Here is a 21,701-nt window from a genome sequence, read left to right on the forward strand (position 1 = left end):
CATAAGATTTTTGGTAGAAGGCTTCCTGGACTCCAGAATAACTCAAGATACCCCTTCCGAAAGGCCAAGGGCCTGCACAGTCACCCGGTCAACATCCAAACCATGAGGGCCAAGGCTTGTAGGTTGGGGTGACAGCCTGCCCTGGTCTTGTGTGATTAGGTCCGGGGCCATTCCCAACCGGATTGGGAGGGCGCAAGGCCAGATCCTGTGGGGTCAGAAACCAGGCCTGATGGGACCCAAAAGGGGGGTGATCAGGATCATGGAGGCCTGATCCTGCTGAAGCTTCTGGAGCATTTTCGAGATGAGAGGCAAGGGAGGGTAAGCGTACAGCGGCCCGGTGCCCCAGTGAATCGAGAAGGCATTTGCTAGCGATCTGCCGCTCCTCCTTCCTAAAGAGCAGAAGTGGTCCACCTTCCTGTTTTCCAGGGAGGTGAAGAGGTCTATTTCCAGGGTCCCCCATAAGCGAAAGATCCTGTTTGCCACCTGTTGACGAGGGACCGCTTGTGAGGACGAAAGACACGGCTCAGGGAATCCCTGTCAGGGTGTTGTCTGGGAGATAAATTGCCCTGAGGAGGATGCTGTTGTCGATGGCCCACGACCAAATGTGGACTGCCTCCTCACAGAGGGTGAAGCATCCTATTCCCCTTTGTTTGTTCAGATACCACATAGCTACCTGATTGTCAATCCGAACAAGAATTACCTTGTTCCAGAGTAGATCTTGGAATGCCAGGAGTGTGTATCGAATCGCTCGCAGCTCCAGGAAGTTGATTTGAAACTGCGATTAAGCACGCTTCTGTGGTGAGAGTAGCCTGGGGTTGTGGGCTCCAGAAGGGGGACTCCCTTTTCCACATTGGAGGGAGTCGCCCACTACTGAAGAGATTGATGTAGCATTGCGGTGATTAGAACACACGCATGCAGGTCTTGGGAAGCCTAGCACCATTGAGAACGGCGTGTCCACTGCACCCTGTGCGTGTGCAGCTGAGAAAATGGGGTGTCATGCACTGTCGCTGCCATGTGGCCCAGGAACCGGAGAAAGTGGTGTGCAGAGACCTGAGCACGACCAGAGACCACTTGAGCGAGAGCCGTGAGGGTTGCCACCCTGCCTCGAGGCAGGAAAGCCTTCGCCTGGGCAAGGTCCAGTCGGGCCCCATTGAAGTCCAGTTGCAAGGACGGTTGAAGATGGGATTTTGAATAGCTGATCTGGAATCTTGGGATTTCCAAAATTTGTATTGAGGTGCGCAGGGCACTCAGTATCCCCTATTCTGAAATGCTCTTGATAAGCCAATCTTTAAGGTATGGGAAGACATGAATCCCCTATCTCTGAAGATAGGCACCGACAACCTCTAGGCACTTGGTAAAGACACAGGGTGCAGATGCCAGGCCAAAGAGCAGAACGCAATACTGGTAGTGATTCCCATCGACCAGGAATCGAAGGTATTGCCGAGCCACTGGAAAGATGGAGATAATCGGAATATGTGTCTATTAGATCTAGGGAGCAGAGCCAGTCTCCCACTTTGAGAAGGGGGATCAAGGTGCCCAACAAGACCATTTTGAACTTCTTCACCAAGAAACAATTTAAAGACCTCAGGTCCAGAACGGGCCAGAGTCCCGTTCCCCCCCCCCCCCTTCTTGGGGATTAGAAAATACCTAGAGTAGAATCCTTCACTGGACTGGGCAGAACGCATTTGACCAACCGAGCCAGTACAAGAGTGGAGAGCTCTACCCGAAGCAATTTTAAGTCTCTAGTCTGCCTCCACCGGAGCCACAGAGGCAAATGGGGTGGAACTCACTGAAAGTGCAAACTGTAACCCTGACACACGATGGACAGGACCCAGAGGACCGATGTTACAGAGGTCCATCGGTCCGTGAATAGCTGGAGCCGACCCCCAATTTTGATGTCCTGAGGTGAGGGCTGGTTCATACTCCCTGGCCACCAGTCAAAACCCAGTGGAGGTGTTCTGTGGTGGAACTGTGGTTGCATGGGGTGCCCGAGGCTGTCTGGGCCTTGCTCTGGTAGGAGGTCACGGAGGTCTGGTCCTCGGAACCAGCGAGTAGTATTTATATAGCAGGTAGAAGGGCCTCTTCAGATATTGATGAGGGGGCTTCTTGGGTGGCTGGGTGTCAGAGGTACTAGCTGACAATTGGTGAAGGGTCTCGATAGTCCTTCAGTTGTGCTATGCTTCCTTGATTCTATCACCGAACAGATTTTCCCCTGTGCATGGCAAGTCAGCGAGGCGGTCCTGGATTTCAGGGCATATATCTGAGGCACGTAGCCACACCGTACATTGAGCCCAGATGCCTGCCGCAGCAGTTCTCATGGCTGTCTCGAAGATATCATAAGCAGAGCGAAATTCGTGCTTATTGCACTCCAGGCCCTGCTGAACAATTTTTTGGAAGTCCTCCTGGATTTGCTGTGGTAGGCGTTTACTGAATTCAAGGGCTTGTTTCCACAGGTTCCTGGAGTATTGCCCTATACACAATTGGTAGCAAGCAATTTGGGCAGATAACATTGTGCCCTGAAATACTCTGCATCCAAGGGCATTGAGAGCCCTATGCTCCCGCCCTGGGGGAGCCAAGGCATGGGTGTGGATCCTCATTGCCGTCTTCAAGGCTGACTACCACCACCGATTGGTGGGGGAACTGACGGCACTTGACCCAATGGTAGGCTGGACTAGGTAAATTGCGTCAGTGTTCCAGTTCACTGGTGGCAAGAGATGAGATGCTCCTAAAGGTGGGCTATCAGCTCCTTGAAGATATCATGGCTGGCACCCCACCACCTCCTTTCAGGGCATCCATGAACTGCAGAATCTCTAGCATCTTGTGCCTAGTGTCCTGCTCTGTTAAAAGCTGGAAAGGCACAGATTCTGCCATGGCTTTTACAAAGGCCGCAAATGAGAGATCCTCTGGGGGAGACTTTCACTGTTCCTCTGGTAGAGAGGGCTCTGAAGGCTGATCCTCTGATTCCTCAGTGGAAGACATGGACACCTCCCCTTACCAGAGGTCATAATGGGCCTCTCCTTCACTGCGTCCTTCCAGGGATGCGGGGTGGGGGGGGGGGGGGGGGAAATCGAAGACCCAACGGCAGTCGAGGCGTAGGTCTCAAAGGCACCGAAGAATGAGTGCAAGGCATCGATGAATGTCTAGGCCATAGGAGAACTGATGGATCCACCAGCATCAGGGGGATTGTAAGCATTGAAGGCACAGATGGGACCGATCCAGATGGCCCTGGGGGAGCTGGTGGAGCACCATGCATCCCTGAGACACCATCGAACCTGATGGCCCTTCCTCCTCAGAGGAAATCACTCACCGGTATGGGGGCCAAGTGGTGCACCCCTTTAGCCACTAAAAAAAAAAAAAAAATCATGGTAGGCTCTATGCAGCTTATTACATCAGTTCCTCAGTGTTAAAGTTTAGTAAAACAAAGCATCAGACAATTATCAAAATGATTGTGTCTTTCCACCCTTTCTTCCTTACAGTTCAAACGTGCTGTGCCAAACACTGCTATGGTTTTATACGCAATATATTAATAAGCTTCTTTGCACTAGATAAACAATATAAAGGTTGCCAAATTTGTGTTTTCTTTTACTCTGAGATCACCAAATGCTGTCTACTTGGATCATTCAGCAGCCAGCTAATTAGAATGATTTTTGATCATGCTTGTAATGCTTTGATCTTATGAGACAAATGAAAAGATAGTGCAGAGTCACAGTCTCTCTGATCCAGAAAAAATTATGTTCATCAGCCAGAGATTACTCAATTTATGATGCACAAGATTACAACCTCGACCACTTCAGTGCATTCCCAACTTCTACAGATAAAACATACTTGTTTTATTGAGCAAACAAGAATTTCTAGCAATTAAAACTCATTCCAATATTAAACAATGCCATTGTATGTCTTCACTGTTTACGAAATAGGGCATACAAAAATACAAAATACATTTTTATTTATATACTTTTATGCCTACGTATTCCATCTACAAATATAAGCATGCAGATTGCACACCTATATTCATTTAGCATCTCTGCTAATCATGACATGAACAGTAAATATATTTTGTTTTAATGAAAAAAAACCACAACAAAATTTGCATCGCTTAAAAATACTTCAAAAACATATCACTTCTGTTTCTTCCAGTGTTCCCAGGCCTGTATTGTCAGGCAAAGAAACGTGTTCCCTTGGAAATAATGGTACACTGAGATGTATCAATGGATTTGATATTGCAATTCAATCATGCAAGGCTAGTACTCTAGGACAAAATATACCTACTTCTAGAATTTTTTTCCATTCTGTTTCTAAGGAAAAATATTTTTAATAAGGCCTACAGCCTCTAACATCCTAAAATAGATTTCTCCCTCCAAAATTGTGTGATTGTGTGTGTGTGATTGTGTTTGTGAGTGTGAGAGTGAGAGTGTGAGTACTTGCATCATCTGATATTAAAAATATAACCTTCATTCTAATTCTTACATGTAGAATCTAAATGCCTTCGCTTTCATCAAAGGCACAATTCTGAAAAATATTCTGAATGCTACTTAGACCCAAAAAATTTAACTTTGTGAATAAGAAATTCTAAGTCAAAAATGATTCAGCAAACTACATTTACTGCTTCAACTTAGGTAGACAAAAGTAATTCAGAAAATATAAAATCTTTACCTTTTTTAACCCAGCAAAACCTTCAGATTCGAGGAAGAAAAAGGCAAATGGCATGAGGACAAATAAGCACAGGTTGGAAAAAAGGGAAACAAGGTTCCACAAACCTAAAAAAAAGAAAGTGGTAATTATATTGGTGATTTTCAACCCCAGCAAATCCAAATTAAAAAAAAAAAAAAAAAAAGCGCAGGCTTCAAAAATGTCAGTTGTTCATATTAGCTAAAAGTACAATAAGTTATAAGTAACCTGAATATCTATCAAAAAATACTGTTAGTGCACAGTTCAAAGAAAGGATCATTGTCTATAGTCAAAGTGCACCTGGGTCCAAGTTTTTTAGTATTATATTTTTAAACTTTTCACTCTGAGGTACATTTATCATTGAAACGCAGACCACATCAGTTATATTAGAGACTGCATCACTTGACATATTTCTTTGTTGTTTACATCCTTTACTTCCAACCTCTCTGTGGTAGTCTTCTGCAGCTTTGAGCCCCACTGTATTTGACTACAGAATTTGGAAACTCCTGCAGATGTACAACTTTGTGCACTGTTATTTTACAATGTTGCATTGCACATGAAACAGATTTTAGCAGTAGAGATGTGCAGCGGTAAAACAACTCGGTTCGGGCTTCGTTTTTGGCCCACCACGGGAAATTTCATTTTTCCCGCAGTTCGGGCTTTTTTTGTTTTCCCGGGGGACCCCGATTCTCGGGTTAGTGTGTACTAACTCCCATTAGTGCACGCTAACAGGGGTTACTGCAGGTTGGGAAAAAAAGGAAACAAAGTTAGCGCGCACTAACCTGAAAACCACATTTTTCTGAAATTTCGGAAAAATTGCTTTCGTTTTTCGGTTCTCCTGAACCAGGACAAATTATACAATTTCATTGAAATAGTCTTCGTGAAAAACGAATGCACATCCCTATTTAGCAGTATGAGTAAATACTATACAAACAAATCTGAGCTCTTTAACATTTATTACATTTTTAGTCAAATAGATTTTGATTTTATGTAATTTAAATATTTCCTTGTACATCTCTTCTACTCTTGTGACCATATTATAATAATTCCTACATACATTTTATCAATAGAAAGAAAGATATTAGATTTAAGTAATTTAGGATCTTTTTTAAATCTTGCTCTCTTAGACGTCAAAATGATAAGTATAGTACCAAAAACTCTCGCAATATTGTGTGAATAGCATATTTTGACATTAAATGTTAATATCAGACTTGCATAGGAACTCATCTTTTCCGACAGTTAAGCTTATTGCTAATAAGCTGTTCACTACTGTGTTATCTTTACATACATTCACAACAGATGTCTGCACAACATAAGGCTCCAAAGAACATACATACATCACAAGAAAAGAAAAACAGCACTTTGTTTTGTGTTTTTTTTTTTTTTTTTTAACACACAGTTCCTGCATTGTACAGGCCCATTTTATCGATTTAGCCATCTGTAAACAATGCACTACCAGAGCATTAGCTCACCTTTGTTGCAGGATTGCAACAGCCCAGGTTTATCATTACCCTTCACTCAGATGAAGCAATAAAAGAAACACACTTCAAGCTTTCCATGGTTAAAGCTCTGCTATTTGTTGGCCTATAAATGTGTATACATACATATCCATACACATCCTATACTGACTGACCATTTCCCACTGTACCTTTAGAAAGCAGCCTTTACTGGGAAAGCTGGCTTAGGTACTTTAAATAAGGCTTGTGAACTGCCCAGTGAGAAGTTTGTAATAGGCAGTATTTCTAATTTTATAAATAAAAAGCTAGCTGAAATTAAACAGTCAAATAAATCCAGTAACACAACAATAATGGCAGATTTCAATTACCCCAGTATTGGGTTTATTTCTCAACAGGACATACTAGAGAGGGTAAGATTCTAGATGCCATAAATGATTGATTCATTCAGCAGTTAGTCCTATAACAGACGAGAAGGGCAGCTACTTTAGCTCTAGTCCTCAGTGAAATCCAAGACCTGATGCAAGGAGATACAGTGGTGGGGCTGCTAACTAGTAGTGATCATAATGCAATCAAATTTTACAATTACTGGAGTGAAGACATTAAATAAAACTATGGCAGTGGCATATAACTTTAAAAAGGGAGTCTAAACTATGATAGAATGAAGAAATGTAAAAAATAAATAAATAAAATAAAACTGAGCAGTCGTAAAGGTTAAAAGCTTGCATGAGGTGTGGACATTGTTTAAAAATATCATTTTGGAGGCCCAGATAAAGTATATTCCATGCATTAAAAAAGGCTGAAGGAAGAACAAACAACTGCCAGCATGGTTTAATGGTGAGAAAAAGGAGGCAGTTAAAGCTCAATGGGCAAGGTTGAAAAAATAGAAAGCAGACCTAAATGATAAAAATAGGCAACTTAGTTGTAAAACAGTAGTAAGATAGGCTAAAAGAGAATTTGAGAAGATGCTTTCCAGTGAGACAAAATTAGTGTTAGAAACTTTTCAGGTACATCTGAAGCAAAACACTTGTGAGGAAGTTGATTAGACCACTAAATGAATGAGGGTGCAAAAGGGAGGACAAAGAAATAACAGAAAAACTGAATTTATTCTTTGCCTCCATCTTTACAGAGGAGGATCTTGGGAACATACCCACACCTAAAACATTCTTTCATGATGGAGATTCTGAGCAACTAAAACAAATAGAAGTAGTAATAGATCAGATTGACAAAGTTAAGAGCAACAAATCACTGGAAGGTGGCCAGTGTAGCATCTACATTTAAAAAGGCTCTGAGATGACCTGGGAAACTATAGACCAGTGAGCCTGATGTCTGTGCCAGGCAAAATGGAAGAAGCAATCCTTAAAAACAAAATCACCAGCTATATAGACAGACATAGCTTAACAGGGAAAAAGTCAGCATGGTTTTACCAAAGACACGTCTGCCCTTCCCAATATTTTATAGTTTTTGAAGGTGTAAACCATGTAGATAAAGGTTGATATAGCATATTTGGATTTTCAGAAGGCCCTTTTTTTTTTATTCTGCCTTTTGTGACACTTCAAAGCAGATAATGTAGGTACTTTCCTATTTCCAGAAGGCTTACAAGCTAAGGGCCTCATTTACTAAGCATTTTTCCCCATAGATACAGAGTGGAAGAAAAGCCTTAGTAAACCAGTTCCCAAGTTTGTATCTGAGACAGTGGAAGGTTGTAAGAGATCTGTGTGCAGTGCACACCTCTCTTGGCCCTCAGTGGACCATGGACCATGACCCCTGCTGCTCAAGCCTCCAAGCCTTACACTTGGTCCAAGTCTGAGGCCTTCTGATTCTGGTTATCTGTTTCTACTGTGTTTGTCTTGTTTTAGGGTGCACTTTCTATTGTGTGCTGTTTGTTGACGCTCTTGTTTCTTGTTTGTTCCAGCAGCCAGCTGCCCTTATGGGTGCCTTTGTGTCTCCGTGTGCACCACCTGCCAAGTCCTGCCAGCTATCAGAACCTAAGAACTCAACTTGGGGGGGGGGGGGGGGAGTGGTCCAGCTCTAGGGGTTACCCTTAACCAGCAACAGTGCCCAGATATCCAGCTGACGCCAGTTGAACCCCACAGGAATGGCTACATCAACTCCCTCAAATCTGGCTCAATTTTTTCATGCCTAGAACATCAGCCAAGGTATTTATTATATTTTGGCAACCCATGAAAGAAAAGTGTTTCTCTAATGTAAAACTTGGGAGTGTGGACTCTCCATCCTTGTCCAGCCACTAACATTAGTGCTATAGTCCCAACTCCAGTTAGTTCTTGCAGCTCCTTTCTGGGAGTGGAAGAAGTGTTCCAATAAAGAAAAAAACAATCCGAAGTGATTTTTGTGTAAAGTGTAAAGCAGGTTTTGAAGGCTCAGAACTTGCTTTTAAGCCATCCAGAACAGTATTTCCAATCGGTGTGCCATGGCTGCAATCTTCATTTCTCTTTCCATCCTGACCTGCAAGACGTCCTCTCACCAGCCGGAGGTGTCGGAGAGCAGCGCTTCTCTGCAGTTGCTCCTGCTTTCCCCTCTGCTGATCTCCTCTTAAATAGAAATTGTATGGTGTTCTGTTATCTTGCTAAACCTGCTGGCTCTGTGCAGTTTGAATTACAGGGGGAAGCTAACACAGAAGGAGGCAGCAGCAGCACTAGGTCTAGGTAAGAGCTGCTTACAGACTTCTACCATTACAGGACATGGGGAAGTAGAATGTGCCAAAAGATGTTGTGGGAGAGCGAGGGTGATGATGTTGCAAGGGGTTGAGGGAGAGGGGTGGAAGGAAAGGGAAAATGATGATGCCAGGGGATGGAGGGAGAAGGAAGATAATGCAAGAGGGTGAAGGGAGAGGAAGGTAATGATGACAGGGGGTGAAAGAAAAAAAGAAGGTGACGATGGTACCAGAAAGTGAGGGAGAGGGAAGGTGATGCCAGGAGGGTGGAGGAAAAGAAGGTGATTATGCCAGGGGGTGGGGGGGTGGAGGGTGAGAGGTGGTGGAAAATGGAAGATGATACCAGGAAATGAGGGAGAGGGAAGGTGAGGTGGAAAGGAGGAAAGGTGATTTGGGGAAGGAAGGTGATGATGGGGTGGGTGTGGAGGGAAGGCACAGAGGGAAAATGATGTGGGTGGGTAGGAAGGAGTGATGGAGAGAGAGAGAGAGAGAATGTGAATATGATAGGGACTAGTGAGGATAGGTGGAGGGAGAGGTAAGGTGAATATGATGGTGGATAAGAAGGAAGGAAAGGTGGAGGAAAAGGGAAGGTAAGGATGATGCCAGGAGGTGGGGATGATGCCAGGGGGTAGAGGAAGAGAAATGAAGAGACGGTGATGGTACAAAGGGTTGGGGGGAGAGGGGAGAGGGAAGAGGGAAGAGAAAGTGATGATGGGGAAGCTGGTGGCATGCCACAATGAAGTGAATCCTTTCCCAAGTGTGCAGCAAAACAAAAAAGTTGGAAACCTCTGATCCAGAGCACTCTGTCTCTGCACCACTGGTTCCTAGCGATCCAGTGCCTATTCTGTCTAAATCCAGCTGTTGACCCCAACCCCTTGCAACATTTGGACTCCGCTGCAAACCTTGCTGTTCTGAAGACTCCAGGGCAGCTGGACTCTGGCTTTACATCTTCCTGTTCTGCAGGCTCTACTTCCAGATTCTGCTCCAGGCTTTGCTACCCTGCAGGCTCCACTTCCAGATTCTGCCCAGGCTTGGTCATAAAAAGCACCAATCCAGTCTGTCTTATACTTTGCTCCAGTCTAATCCAATCCGGCCAGACTCAGGTCCAGATGCTGTTCAACCCATATTCATCTGGGATCTGAAGGGAGAGGTACTCCCTAGGGGTGTCTGGAATCCACCTTTTTTGGGGGAAGGAACAGTATTGTAAGGGGATCACTGTGCACTGCTCACCTCCTACCAGAAGGAGCCTTCAGTGGGCCACGATCCTTGCTGCTTAGGCCTTCAAGCGGTCATGTTCCCTACAGTGCCATATCCTTAAAAGCCTGCCTTGCTTTCAGCACCCGACCTTAGCTTGAAGTCCTTTATGCTATGTTGTGGTCCTTGAATATTGCACTTCTCCCTAGTTCTTGTCCTGTGTGTTGGCCCTAGCTCGTGGTCTTCTGTCTGGTCTCAGTTTGTTTGTGCTTTGTTTTAGTTCTGTTTCTTAGGCCATAGTTTTGGCCTTCTGGTATTTTGTTTGTCATGTCCCTGTCTTCATTTGTGCTCTGTTTAAGCCTTGTTCTTGGCCCAAGCCTGTGGCCTTCTGTTTTTGGCCTTTATCCTTGTCTGTTTCTATTGGGTTTATCTTGTTCTAGTTTTGTCCTGTCTTGTTTTGCAGTGCATTCCTTTGTTCTGTGTTTATGGGTACCCTTTTGTTCCAGCAGCCAGCTGCCCTTATGGGTGCTTTTCTGTCCCCATGTGCACCACCTGCCAATCGTGCCAGCCACCAGAATCCGAGAGCGCAACTTTAGAGAGAGGTGGCTGGTCAGGCAGAAGATCCTGACCTCAAGCCAACTGTTCCTGGATCCAGCCTGCTCCTGCACTGGGGGTTACCCTAACCAGCGATGCCCTGATAAGAATGATGTGACTTGCCCAAGGTCACATGTCATTACAGTAGGATTTGAACTCTGGCTTCCCTGGTTTGTAGCTTACTGCTCTAACTACTAGGTCAGGAGTGGCCATCACTGGGCCTCAAGAGCCACAAATAGGCCTGGTTTTCAGGATATCCACACTGAATATGCATAAGATAAAATTGCATACAATGGAGGCAGTACAGGCAAATCATCCATATTCATTGTGGATATTCCTCAAAACCAGACCTGGTTATAGCTCTTTAGGATTGGAGTTGGCCACCCCCCAGCACTAGGCTTCTCCTTCATGAGACACTTCTCAGGAAATTAAAAAGTCATAGGATAGGCAACGTCATTTTGTAGACTGGTAACTGGTTACAAGACAGGAAATAGCAGATAGGACTAAATGGTCAGTTTTCCAAGAGGAGATAGGTCATTAGTGAAGTACCACAGGGATTAGTACTGGGACCTGTGTCTTAACATCTGGAAAAGGGAATAAATGAAGTGATCAGATTTGCAAATGACACTAAATTATTAAAAGTTATTAAAACTGTAGCAGTTTGCTAGGTACTGCAGAAGGACCTTGCAATACTAGGAGACTGGGCAACTGAATGGCAGATGAAATTTATGGAAAAGTTCCACAAACATAAGCCACGAAAAAATATATAATTTGCTAGCAGAAGACGCCAGCACTTCAATGCTTTCTCTGTAAAATTGAAAAGCTACCACAAAAAACAGCAGTGACAGTATACAGAAATATGGAGGATATTAGATATGAATAAAGCACAAAGACATTCTTCTGTTGAAGCAAGTTTATTTCTACGAGAAGGTTTGCATCTTGTTTTAAAGGGCGAGTGGTGAATCTTGGACCGTTAAAACAACCAATTACACCACTGATGCAGAAATGAGAATTTCACCATAAATTCGTACTTACTGCCATCATATCAATGATAAAACTCCACCCTCCTTCAGACAAGTTTTTTCTATCAAAAAAATAAGACATAACACTTCGCCAATCCTCCTTAACAGGTTATCTGCACAGAAAAAAAATAAATAAATTTTCTGTTGGATTTCAACAAGAGCAGATTATATCTGTATGCCATAAATGAGGCATAGGACACAAAATAATAAGTGCAGTCCATGGCAGAATTCTGATAGTCTTAATCTAAATCTAATTTATAAACTAGTGCTTGTAATCTATTTGCTTGAATCAGCTGAGTAATTGTTCCACTTTGTATATGTTTGTATGCTCATTCACCATTTGCCTCTAGAGATTACAATTTCATAGAAAAAAAATATATATATATATACCAACTGCGCTCAGTCTGCCTAGTTATTCTAGTTCACATAGCTAAAAATATATCCATAGAGCAGGGCAGCCATAGAGCATGACCGCTTATAATCTTGGGGTATCTTTGATGCCTCTTTTGCCTTCTCTTTGAACATCTGCAACATTGCTAAAGCATGTTATTTCTTTCTCTATAACATTGTTAAAATCCATCCCTCCCTTTCTAGGCATCTACCAAAATACTCATCCACTCTTACCTCCTGCTTTGACTACGGCAACTTGCTCTTCACAAACCTCCCACTAAGCCTTCTTTCCCCAATGCAATCTATTCAAAATTCAGTTGTACTACTTAGCTTCCTTCCACATCACTATGAACATGTAACCCCTCTTCTTGTAATACTGGCTCCCTTCCACATACAGTTCAAACTTCTCTTACTTGCCAGCAAATGCATTCAATCTGCAGCTCATTATTTATCTTATCTCTGTTCATCAGGCAAGTTGCTCATCTGTGCCCTTCTCCACCACCACCAACTCCATGCTTTCCATCTTGCTGCAGTGTATGCATGGAATAGACTTCCTGATTCAGTGTGTCATGCTCCTTTTCCGACAATATTCAAGTCTAAAAACTCATCTTTTTGAGGCTGCCTTTAAACGCTACACTGCTCCACAATAAATACACTTCCCAAAGATTCTTGTTATGTATGTTTGTCTTCACTGGATTGTAAGCTCCATGGAGCAGAGACTGTCTTTTATATGTAGCTGTACAGTGCCAAAAATGTCTAGTAAAATAGTAGTAGCAATAGTAGTAAGATTTCTCTCCTTATCATGAACAGTTTGTTGCCTTCCTCATTTGTACTCTACAGCCTTAGACAGATAAGCATGCAAGATCCCCCACTCAGACATGCAGCACCCCTATATTTTACCAGGTATAACCACAAGCCTTTGTAATAAGCTGAATAGTTTCCAGCAATAGCAAGGCTGTTGCCCATACATTCAGCCTCCTAGGTCCCTTATGCAGCCTACCAGACAGACCCGTCTACAAGGTTGCCTGTGTTTCCACTAGAACTTCTAATGTTTCAGCCTACCGATCTTGCCATTCATTCTGACAACCTTAATACTCATTGCTGGATTATTCTAGTAGGGAATTTCAAAGACAAATAAGTTCCATTAGGTCATGCATCTCTCTCTCCACTTTTTGAAACTAAGGATCCTGCGTGCTGATCCCATCTCCTCTTGAAATGCATTACAATTTTAGCCTCCACTTTCCGTTCCAGATAGGTGTTTCATGCATTTACACCCATTCCATGAAAAGTAAACTATTCCTTGGCATTGTTCCTGAGTTTACCCCCTTGAAACCTCATACCATGACCCTCTGCTCTAAAACTTAACTTGCATGGAAAAAGACTTGCCTCCTGTACACCATTAATACTTTTCAGTTATTTGAATCTCTCTATCATATCTCCCATCTCTTGTCTATTCAGATGCTCAGGTCTTATATGACTTCCTGTGCACACCATGCAGCATTTGGTTATCCTATGTCTTCTGGAGGTATAGCCTCCAGCACTGGTCATTGTATGCCAAGTGAGGTCTCACCAATAACCTGTAAATTGGTTTGGTTATATTATTTATGCCTCTCCCTATGCATCCTTTTGGACTTGGTCACCATCTTGCTGCATTCTTTCACTACCCTAAAATCAAATAAATATATTCCGCCCCACCCCAAGTTTCCTTTCTGTTTGTGGCTATCAATACCTCGCTTCACATTGTGTACTACACTCCCTTGTATTTCCAACGCAAAATGCGTGATTATGCCTTCATATTGCAACTTATCTGCCACGCAGTCTACCACTCCTGCAGCTTTCTACGATTGCTTCTCATAGTCTACTCCCTGCGGCATGTCCATTCTGTTGTAGCGTTATCTACAAAACAACCCAAGCTTTTCATCCTAAATTTTCTGCACTATAATTCACAAAGATAATGAAGAGCCAATCCCTGAGAACCTCTGCTCCCCACCTTTTTTTTTTTTTTTTTTTTTTATGAGTGAGCCTTATTTGCCACCCGACCTATTGTATATTCATTATTAATTGGACTGGATTAGCAGCTGGTTGAGGGATAGACAACAGCCATTCCTAGGAGCATTACTGAAGCACCATAATCAAACCAATCATATTTGTGCTTTTTCTAAATGTTTCTATTTAGTGTTCAGGAGTGAGAGATAACTATGGGCACACAGCATAGGTAGGCTCTGTTTTAGCAGGGACAATTAATGAGAATAACTGAGAACTGAAAGCAACCACAAAGTCTCACTGAGACTAGCGTCCACCAACCTGGCAATCCTAGATGTTATCATTGTATAACACCAGAAATCAAAACTATTCACCATCACTGTGCTAGAATAAGCATCAACCTCTGCTAATGAACATGCTACACCTTTCATTGCATTACTCCTATTATTTCAACACTATTCAAATCCTGGCATTTTGTAGCATTTGATCTATAAAGATGATTTTGAAAATAAATCATACTACTTCAATGTGGCTATCTGGATAAACAAAATAAAAAGTTCCCAGAGTATGTGCTTTTAAATAACTATAAAGAAAAAAATCTAACTGAAAAAAGGCTTTAATAAATATATATGGATATTAGAGATATCTGAGCCTTGCACTATTGCTATTCAATTCTATACATTTGGTTTAAAATTAAGCTATGCCGCCACCTGCTGGGGAAAAGTAAGCAATGATTTCACTGATCTGTGAAAAATTTATCCAGCACTAACGAACAGGCCGATACAGTACAGTGCGCTCCGGTGGAGCGCACTGTACTGGGTTAACAGTGCGCTCCGGTGGAGCGCACTGTTAACCCATGATTGGACGCGCGTTTTTGACAAACTAGCTTTACTCCTTATAGTGCGTCTAAAACGCGCGTCCAACCCCCCCCCCCCCCCAAACTTAATAGCGCCCGCAACATGCAAATATTGATGGCCCTATTAGTTATTCCCTCGCGATTCAGTAAGTAAAATGTGCAGCCAAGCCGCACATTTTACTTTAAGAAATTAGCGCCTACCCAAAGGTAGGCGTTAATTTCTGCCGGCGCCAGGGAAGTGCACAGAAAAGCACTAAAAATTGCTTTTCTTTGTACCCTCCGACTTGATATCATGGCAATATTAAGTCAGAGGCCCCAAAAGTTTAAAAAAAGTAAAATATTTAAAAAAATTTAAAAATGGGCCCGTGGCTTGAAAACCGGACGCTCAATTTTGCCGGCGTCCGGTTTCCGAACCCATGGCTGTCAGCGGGTTTGAGAACAGACGCCGGCAAAATTGAGCATCAGCTGTCAAACTCTCTAACAGCCGCCGCTCCTGTCCAAAAAGAGGCGCTAGGGACGCGCTAGTGTCCTTAGTGCCTCTTTTTGCCGCGGGCCCTAATTTAAATAAATTAATTTACTGTATCGCACGCACAGGAGAGTGGGTGCTCACCCGCTCTCCCGCGATTTTTACTGTATCGGCCCGTAAATATTTTAAGTTAGGCAAATGTTGAAAATAACTCAAAATACTTTTCAAAAGACTGACGAGCAACATTTTCAGCATGAAAATGTTCCAGAGGAAAAAAAAGACAACTCTGGAATTAAGAAGACTAATTTACCCAATTAAAGTTTCTTGCCTGTAACAGGAATTCTCCAGGGAAAGCAAGATAATTGGGCACAAAAGTGAATGAAGCTATCTGATGGTGCCAGCTCAGACTTTCTTCCTGATAATTCTGCTCAAAGAACACCTGTTACAAGTAAGGAACTTTGCTGGAACAAGCAAGATAAATCAGCCTCACAAGTGGGAATTCATAATTAAGAGTTGCCTTTCAACAAAACGGGTATACCAGATCAGAGAAGCCTAATGGACTGAGAATTAGGGAAGCCAGGGTTCAAATTCTGCTGATGCTACTTAAGACTTTGGGCATAGTCTCACATACAATCTTAGGGCCCAATTTACTATGCATTTTTCCCATAGCACACAGAATGGGTAAAAAGCCTTAGTAAATCAGGCTCTTATATTGTAAGCCCTCTGGAGCCAATGAAATACCAATAGTGCCTGAATATCATTCACCTTGAGCTAAATCTAAAATTGCCAATGGGTGGAGTAGCATATAACAATCAAAACACAAATACATAAAATATCATGTATTTTGTTTTTATGAAATTTGGTTTTAAGTGGGTTTCTAATCCACTTTGAACAAAATACTGCTTTTTGGAAATACAGAATATAAATTAATAAATCAAAAAAAAACTTACCAAAAAAAAAAAAAAAGAGCCTGAAATAATAATTGGTCGTGAGAGTTGGGTCCTCTCTCTCAAAAATTTAGGAAGACAGACAGACTAACCAAACCTGCTGCTGCATCAGGAGTCCGTGACTCAACTGTAAACTGAATAGTACAGCACCAAATGCCAGCCCTGGTTCTGAACGAGTAGTCAGCTAGCCAATTAAATCTTGTCCATTTGGTTACAGCAATCTCAGGTCTATTGAGGGCAAAACAAAAAGCTGAGTGGAATATCTAAACTACTCAAGTCAGAAGGCAAGAGCTCTTTAGTTATCTGAACTGTGCGGGGCTTTTTCACCTCTAGAAACATGTGGCCTGGAGAAATGTGTCGACAAGAACTTATGATGAGCATACAACTTCAACCTGTAATGATGAATCTTAGTTTAAAATTGGATACGTTTTATAAGGTAACTGGGGCCCAGAGCTCATTAACTCTGCAAGCTAAAATATGACCTTCCAATTAGGTACTTAAGCCCACAGGAGTTTAAAGGTTCTAAGTGGGCTTTTATCAGCTGGGCAAGCAGCACACTGAAGTCACTTGATACAACAAATGGCTTAATGGAAGACTTCAAGACCCACATAAATCTGACAAGTAAAGAATGGACAAAGACAAGGCGTTTCTCTTTACATGAAAATAGTTAAGTGCCAATTCCATTAAGGTGGATCCTAACAGATTTGATTTTGAGGCCAGACAGTGAAAACTTTACAAGATAATCTAGCAATTTTGTGTGGTGAAGAGAAAGTATCTACCGTATTTTCCGGCATATAAGACGACTGGGCGTATAAGACGACCCCCAACTTTTCCAGTTAAAATATAGAGTTTGGGATATACTTGCCATATAAGACTACCCCTCTTCCAACGCATTCCAACATTTACAGCAGGAGGGAGTGACTCGAGGAGTGAGGGCACGCTGCCCGATCGGCTGGTGCTGGGCAAAAGGGGTTTGCTTTTACAGCATCCGGGGGAGTGACTCGAGGAGCGAGGGCGCGGGGAATGCACCAGACGCTGTAACTTTGGATTACCGGCGACAACTACGGTATACGCCCTATAAGACGATACCCGGCGTATAAGACGACCCCCGACTTTTGAGAAGATTTTCAGGGGTTAAAAACTTGTCTTATACGCCGGAAAATACGGTAGGTTCTTGCCTTCATACCAGCGAGTAAGCCACCTCAATTTTAAACCATAAAACATACTAATAGATTTCCTTTCCAGAACCAGGACAATTTGAGATGCCTCACCAAAGAATCTAAAAAAAACGAATGGACAGACTAGATGTTAGGATGAAACAGTTTCTTGATTCTACATAATCAGAGTTAGTGAATTACCAACCCTGACTGGTTTCCTGCTGGAAAACTCAAAGAAATGGAAACCAAATGTCTCAAGCATAAAGAAACTACAATAATTAATATTCCTAAGTCTCTTGAGTTTTAAGGTTTTTCTAACTAGGGGTATCAGAGCATATGCATACAAAAACCCTGTCCCTCAATGAAAGGAGAAATCATTTGATCCTGGTCTGCCTTTTTATCCACTTGTGAAGCACAAATGTGGGACCTTCCTATTCGGAGAGGTCATGAACTCATCTCGGGTGTATCTCGCTCAAGGAATATTTTGGTCACTATAGTAGAATACAGGAACCACTCATATGGGTCTATGATCCTAATGAGCATCTGCCAGAAGGTTATCCTTTCCTGCCAGGTATGTGACTCTTATGTTTGTCCCATAAAAGATGGCTCAGTTCCATCTTGACAGTCTCCTGACACAGAAGCAGAAAGCCAGTACTGCCTGCTGGCTCAGGTACAACATTACTACCTGATGGTCTATTTAGAAGTGCCTAATTTTGTGGCTACCTGATGTCAAAGCTTTTAGAGCATTCATCACAGCCCTTAATTATAGCAAACTGATGTTATAATTTTCCTAGATGGACTAAGGGCATGGAATATGACCTTTGCATTCCAAGGTAGGAACAACTGTTACCAGAACAGTTTGGTAAGGAGAAATCTTTGAAGGGCAAACATTTAACTAGGTTGACAAGATAAAGTCACTAAAACAGGGAATCTCTGAGTTAACACATAGCACAGATGTGGGCCATTAGTCCCAGCGTGACTAGATTCCACTGGGACTTGTCTCATATGGAAAAGCACCATGGGGCAACAAGAACTGTTAAGATATAATGGCCCCACATATTCAGTATGTCCCAGGCAGATGTCTTGCACTCTGAAAATTTACATCACTGTACACTCTAATTCTGTGACACTGCTCGTGGGCTCCGTGGAGCCCCAGTGAATTCCAACTGAAGTGACAGGCTAAATCTGGATTTTGGGTAATTTATGACAAACCCTAATAACTCCAACACCAGAATGGTCTTGCAAATGGATTTGTTCACCCTTACCTAACATATGCTCTTGATCAGCCAATCATCCACATTTGAACACAACCTGATATTTAGAAACTACAAGTGCAGCCAACATTATTCTAAAAGGCAATATACTGTATTGGAAGGGATGTTTCCCTACTACAAATCTGAAATATTCCCTGTGATTCAAATGCATCTCTGTATAAGTGTACACATCTCTGAGATGCGGATAGCAAAGTCTGTGTCTCTTACTTAGAATGGGAACAATAGAGTCCAGGGAAATTGCCTTCAACTTTTCCTCTAGAGAAACTCATTGAACTAAAATTTGCAAACTCTTCCCTATCCATGGGAATTTTACCCAACTCACTGAAGTGAGCTATAATTCACCCTATACTAACAAAAAAATAAAATAATAAAATAAGCCACCACTAATCCCGCTCTTATCGTAAACTACCATTCCATCTCATCCTTGTCCTTTATGAAGAAAGTAATAGAAAGTATTGAAAACGTTGTCTGAATTTCTTGACAATCATCACACTCTCGACCAATACCAATCTGGATTCCAGAAAGTTTGTAATACTGAGATACTCCTCCTCTCAAGCTTTGATACTGTCCAACATGGATTCAATATTGGGTCACAATACATTTCTTTTATTTATTTATTAAAAACTATTTCTAGCCCACATCCTCCCATGCTCAGGGTGGGCTAAACAGGACATAATAAAATGGTCAGACAATACAATTAAAAAAAAAAAAAAACCAGACCATGGCAGTCATAATAAAACAAACTTTGCAAACTCCATAACTTGGTTCACACCTTTAATTGGTAAATTTACTCTCCCTGTTAAATTCCTATCTCCTTTTCACTCCTCCAAGTTGTGTAATTCCCTTGTTTTATTGTAACTGCAATCTTTTTTTTGAGCACCTTTTAAAGTTTCTTTTTATGTTCCTTCACCTCTTGTTAATTGTAAACCGGCATGATGCGATTCTCATCGTGAATGCCTGTATAGAAAAACTCTAAATAAATAAATAAATAAATAAATAAATAAATAAATAAATAAATGATCAGAACATTGATATTACAAAGGGCATATTAGGATTTCTGTTGTTCTATAAGGTCTTTAAAGGTGATCCTAAACAGATAGGTTTTTAAGTACTTCTTAAATTAAGATCAGCTATGCTACATAGTTGAAGCACTACTGTATTCCATAGTGTGAATCCAGCTATGGAGATAGCTCTCTCTCTTGTAGAGTTCAGTCAGGTCTGTCGTGGGGATGAGATGTCCAACAATTTGTGGTCAGAGGAATAAAGACTACAGAAGCTTATATATCTTTAGAATTGCATTGACCCAACGAGAAGTCAGCATGGCTTTACCCAAGGCAAGTCTTGCCTCACAAATCTGCTTCAGTTTTTTGAAGGAGTTAATAAACATGTGGATAAAGGTGAACCGGTAGATGTTGTGTACTTGGATTTTCAGAAGGCGTTTGACAAAGTTCCTCATGAGAGGCTTCTAGGAAAAGGAAAAAAATCATGGGATAGGTGGCAATGTCCTTTAGTGGATTACAAACTGGCTAAAAGACAGGAAACAGAGAGTAGGATTAAATGGACAATTTTCTCAGTGGAAGGGAGTGGGCAGTGGAGTGCCTCAGGGATCTGTATTGGGACCCTTACTTTTCAATATATTTATAAATGATCTGGAAAGAAATACGAGGAGTGAGGTAATCAAATTTGCAGATGATACAAAATTGTTTATAGTTAAATCACAAGCAGATTGTGATAAATTGCAGGAAGACCTTGAGACTGGAAAATTGGGCATCCAAATGAAATTTAATGTGGATAAGTGCAAGGTGATGCATATAGGGAAAAATAACCCATGCTATAGTTACACAATGTTAGGTTCCATATTAGGTGCTACCACCCAAGAAAGAGATCTAGGCGTCATAGTGGATAACACATTGAAATTGTCTGTTCAGTGTGCTGCGGCAATTATTAGAAAGGGAATGGTGAATAAAATGGAAAATGTCATAATGCCTCTGTATCGCTCCATGGTGAGACCGCACCTTGAAAACTGTGTACAATTCTGGTCGCTGCATCTCAAAAAAGATTATTGCGATGGAGAAGGTACAGAGAAGGGCGACCAAAATAATAAAGGGAATGGAACAGCTCCCCTATGAGGAAAGACTAAAGAGGTTAGGACTTTTCAGCTTGGAGAAGAGACGGCTGAGGGGGGATATGATAGAAGTGTTTAAAATCATGAGAGGTCTAGAACGGGTAGATGTGAATAGGTTATTTACTCTTTCAGATAATAGAAAGACTAGGGGGCACTCCATGAAGTTAGCATGTGGCACATTTAAAACTAATCGGAGAGACTTCCGGCGATGACGTAAGCCGAGACGGAAGCAGGGGGATAGAGCTCCGCGGCCCCGCTCCTCATTCCACGAACCGTATCGCAATTTCGCCGCTTGGTTTATCACCTCAACTCCCTCCCGGCAGCCGTGAGTAGGGTCGCTGTCGACTAAGCTCAGCCCGACGGGCGTGGCATGCGGAGAACGGGCACCAGAGGCAAAACAGAGCGCCGACCTCTCAGACCGCGTGGAGTTAAGATGGCGGAGATAGTAGGCCCTACGGAACCAGTTTTGACTGCGATCTCGGAAGACGCCCTTAAAAAAATATCTAAAAGTGTCACGGAGGCGTTGGACAGCCGGCTGATCAAGCTACAAACCTCCATTGAAGATATCAAAACGGCTGTGGAGGGCCACTCGAGGAGGCTGGACGTGGCGGAAAACACCCTCTCGGATGTGGGGGACAGGCTGGCTGCTTCGGAACGCCACGTGGCGGAACTGCAAACCAGACAGAGAGAACTCCTAGCCAAGATGGAGGACCAGGAGGATCGAGGCCGGCGCAATAATTTAAAAATTATTGGCCTACCCGAGGCTGTCCGGGACGATGAGCTGCGCTCGCTGGTGGAGAACTGGCTCCCCAGGCAGGTGGGGTTGGAGCTGACCGATGGCAGGTTGCAATGTGAACGGGTGCACCGTGTAGGCCCGCTGCGTGAGGGGCACGGCCG

At 42.6% G+C, this 21,701-nt stretch overlaps 1 protein-coding gene across 4 annotated transcripts in view; it reads right to left on the bottom strand.

The window, feature by feature from the left end:
* Positions 1-21,701, bottom strand: part of LMBR1 (limb development membrane protein 1) — a 400,337-nt gene that overhangs the window by 312,329 nt on the left and 66,307 nt on the right. For all 4 annotated transcript variants that reach the window (XM_029588492.1, XM_029588493.1, XM_029588494.1 and 1 more), the window contains exon 5: positions 4,654-4,757. In XM_029588492.1, the coding sequence (XP_029444352.1) occupies positions 4,654-4,757 (104 nt within the window). The remainder of the gene's footprint in view (positions 1-4,653; positions 4,758-21,701) is intronic.

The sequence above is a fragment of the Rhinatrema bivittatum genome, chromosome 2, assembly GCF_901001135.1.
Source record: "Rhinatrema bivittatum chromosome 2, aRhiBiv1.1, whole genome shotgun sequence".
In the NCBI taxonomy this organism is placed as follows: domain Eukaryota; kingdom Metazoa; phylum Chordata; class Amphibia; order Gymnophiona; family Rhinatrematidae; genus Rhinatrema; species Rhinatrema bivittatum.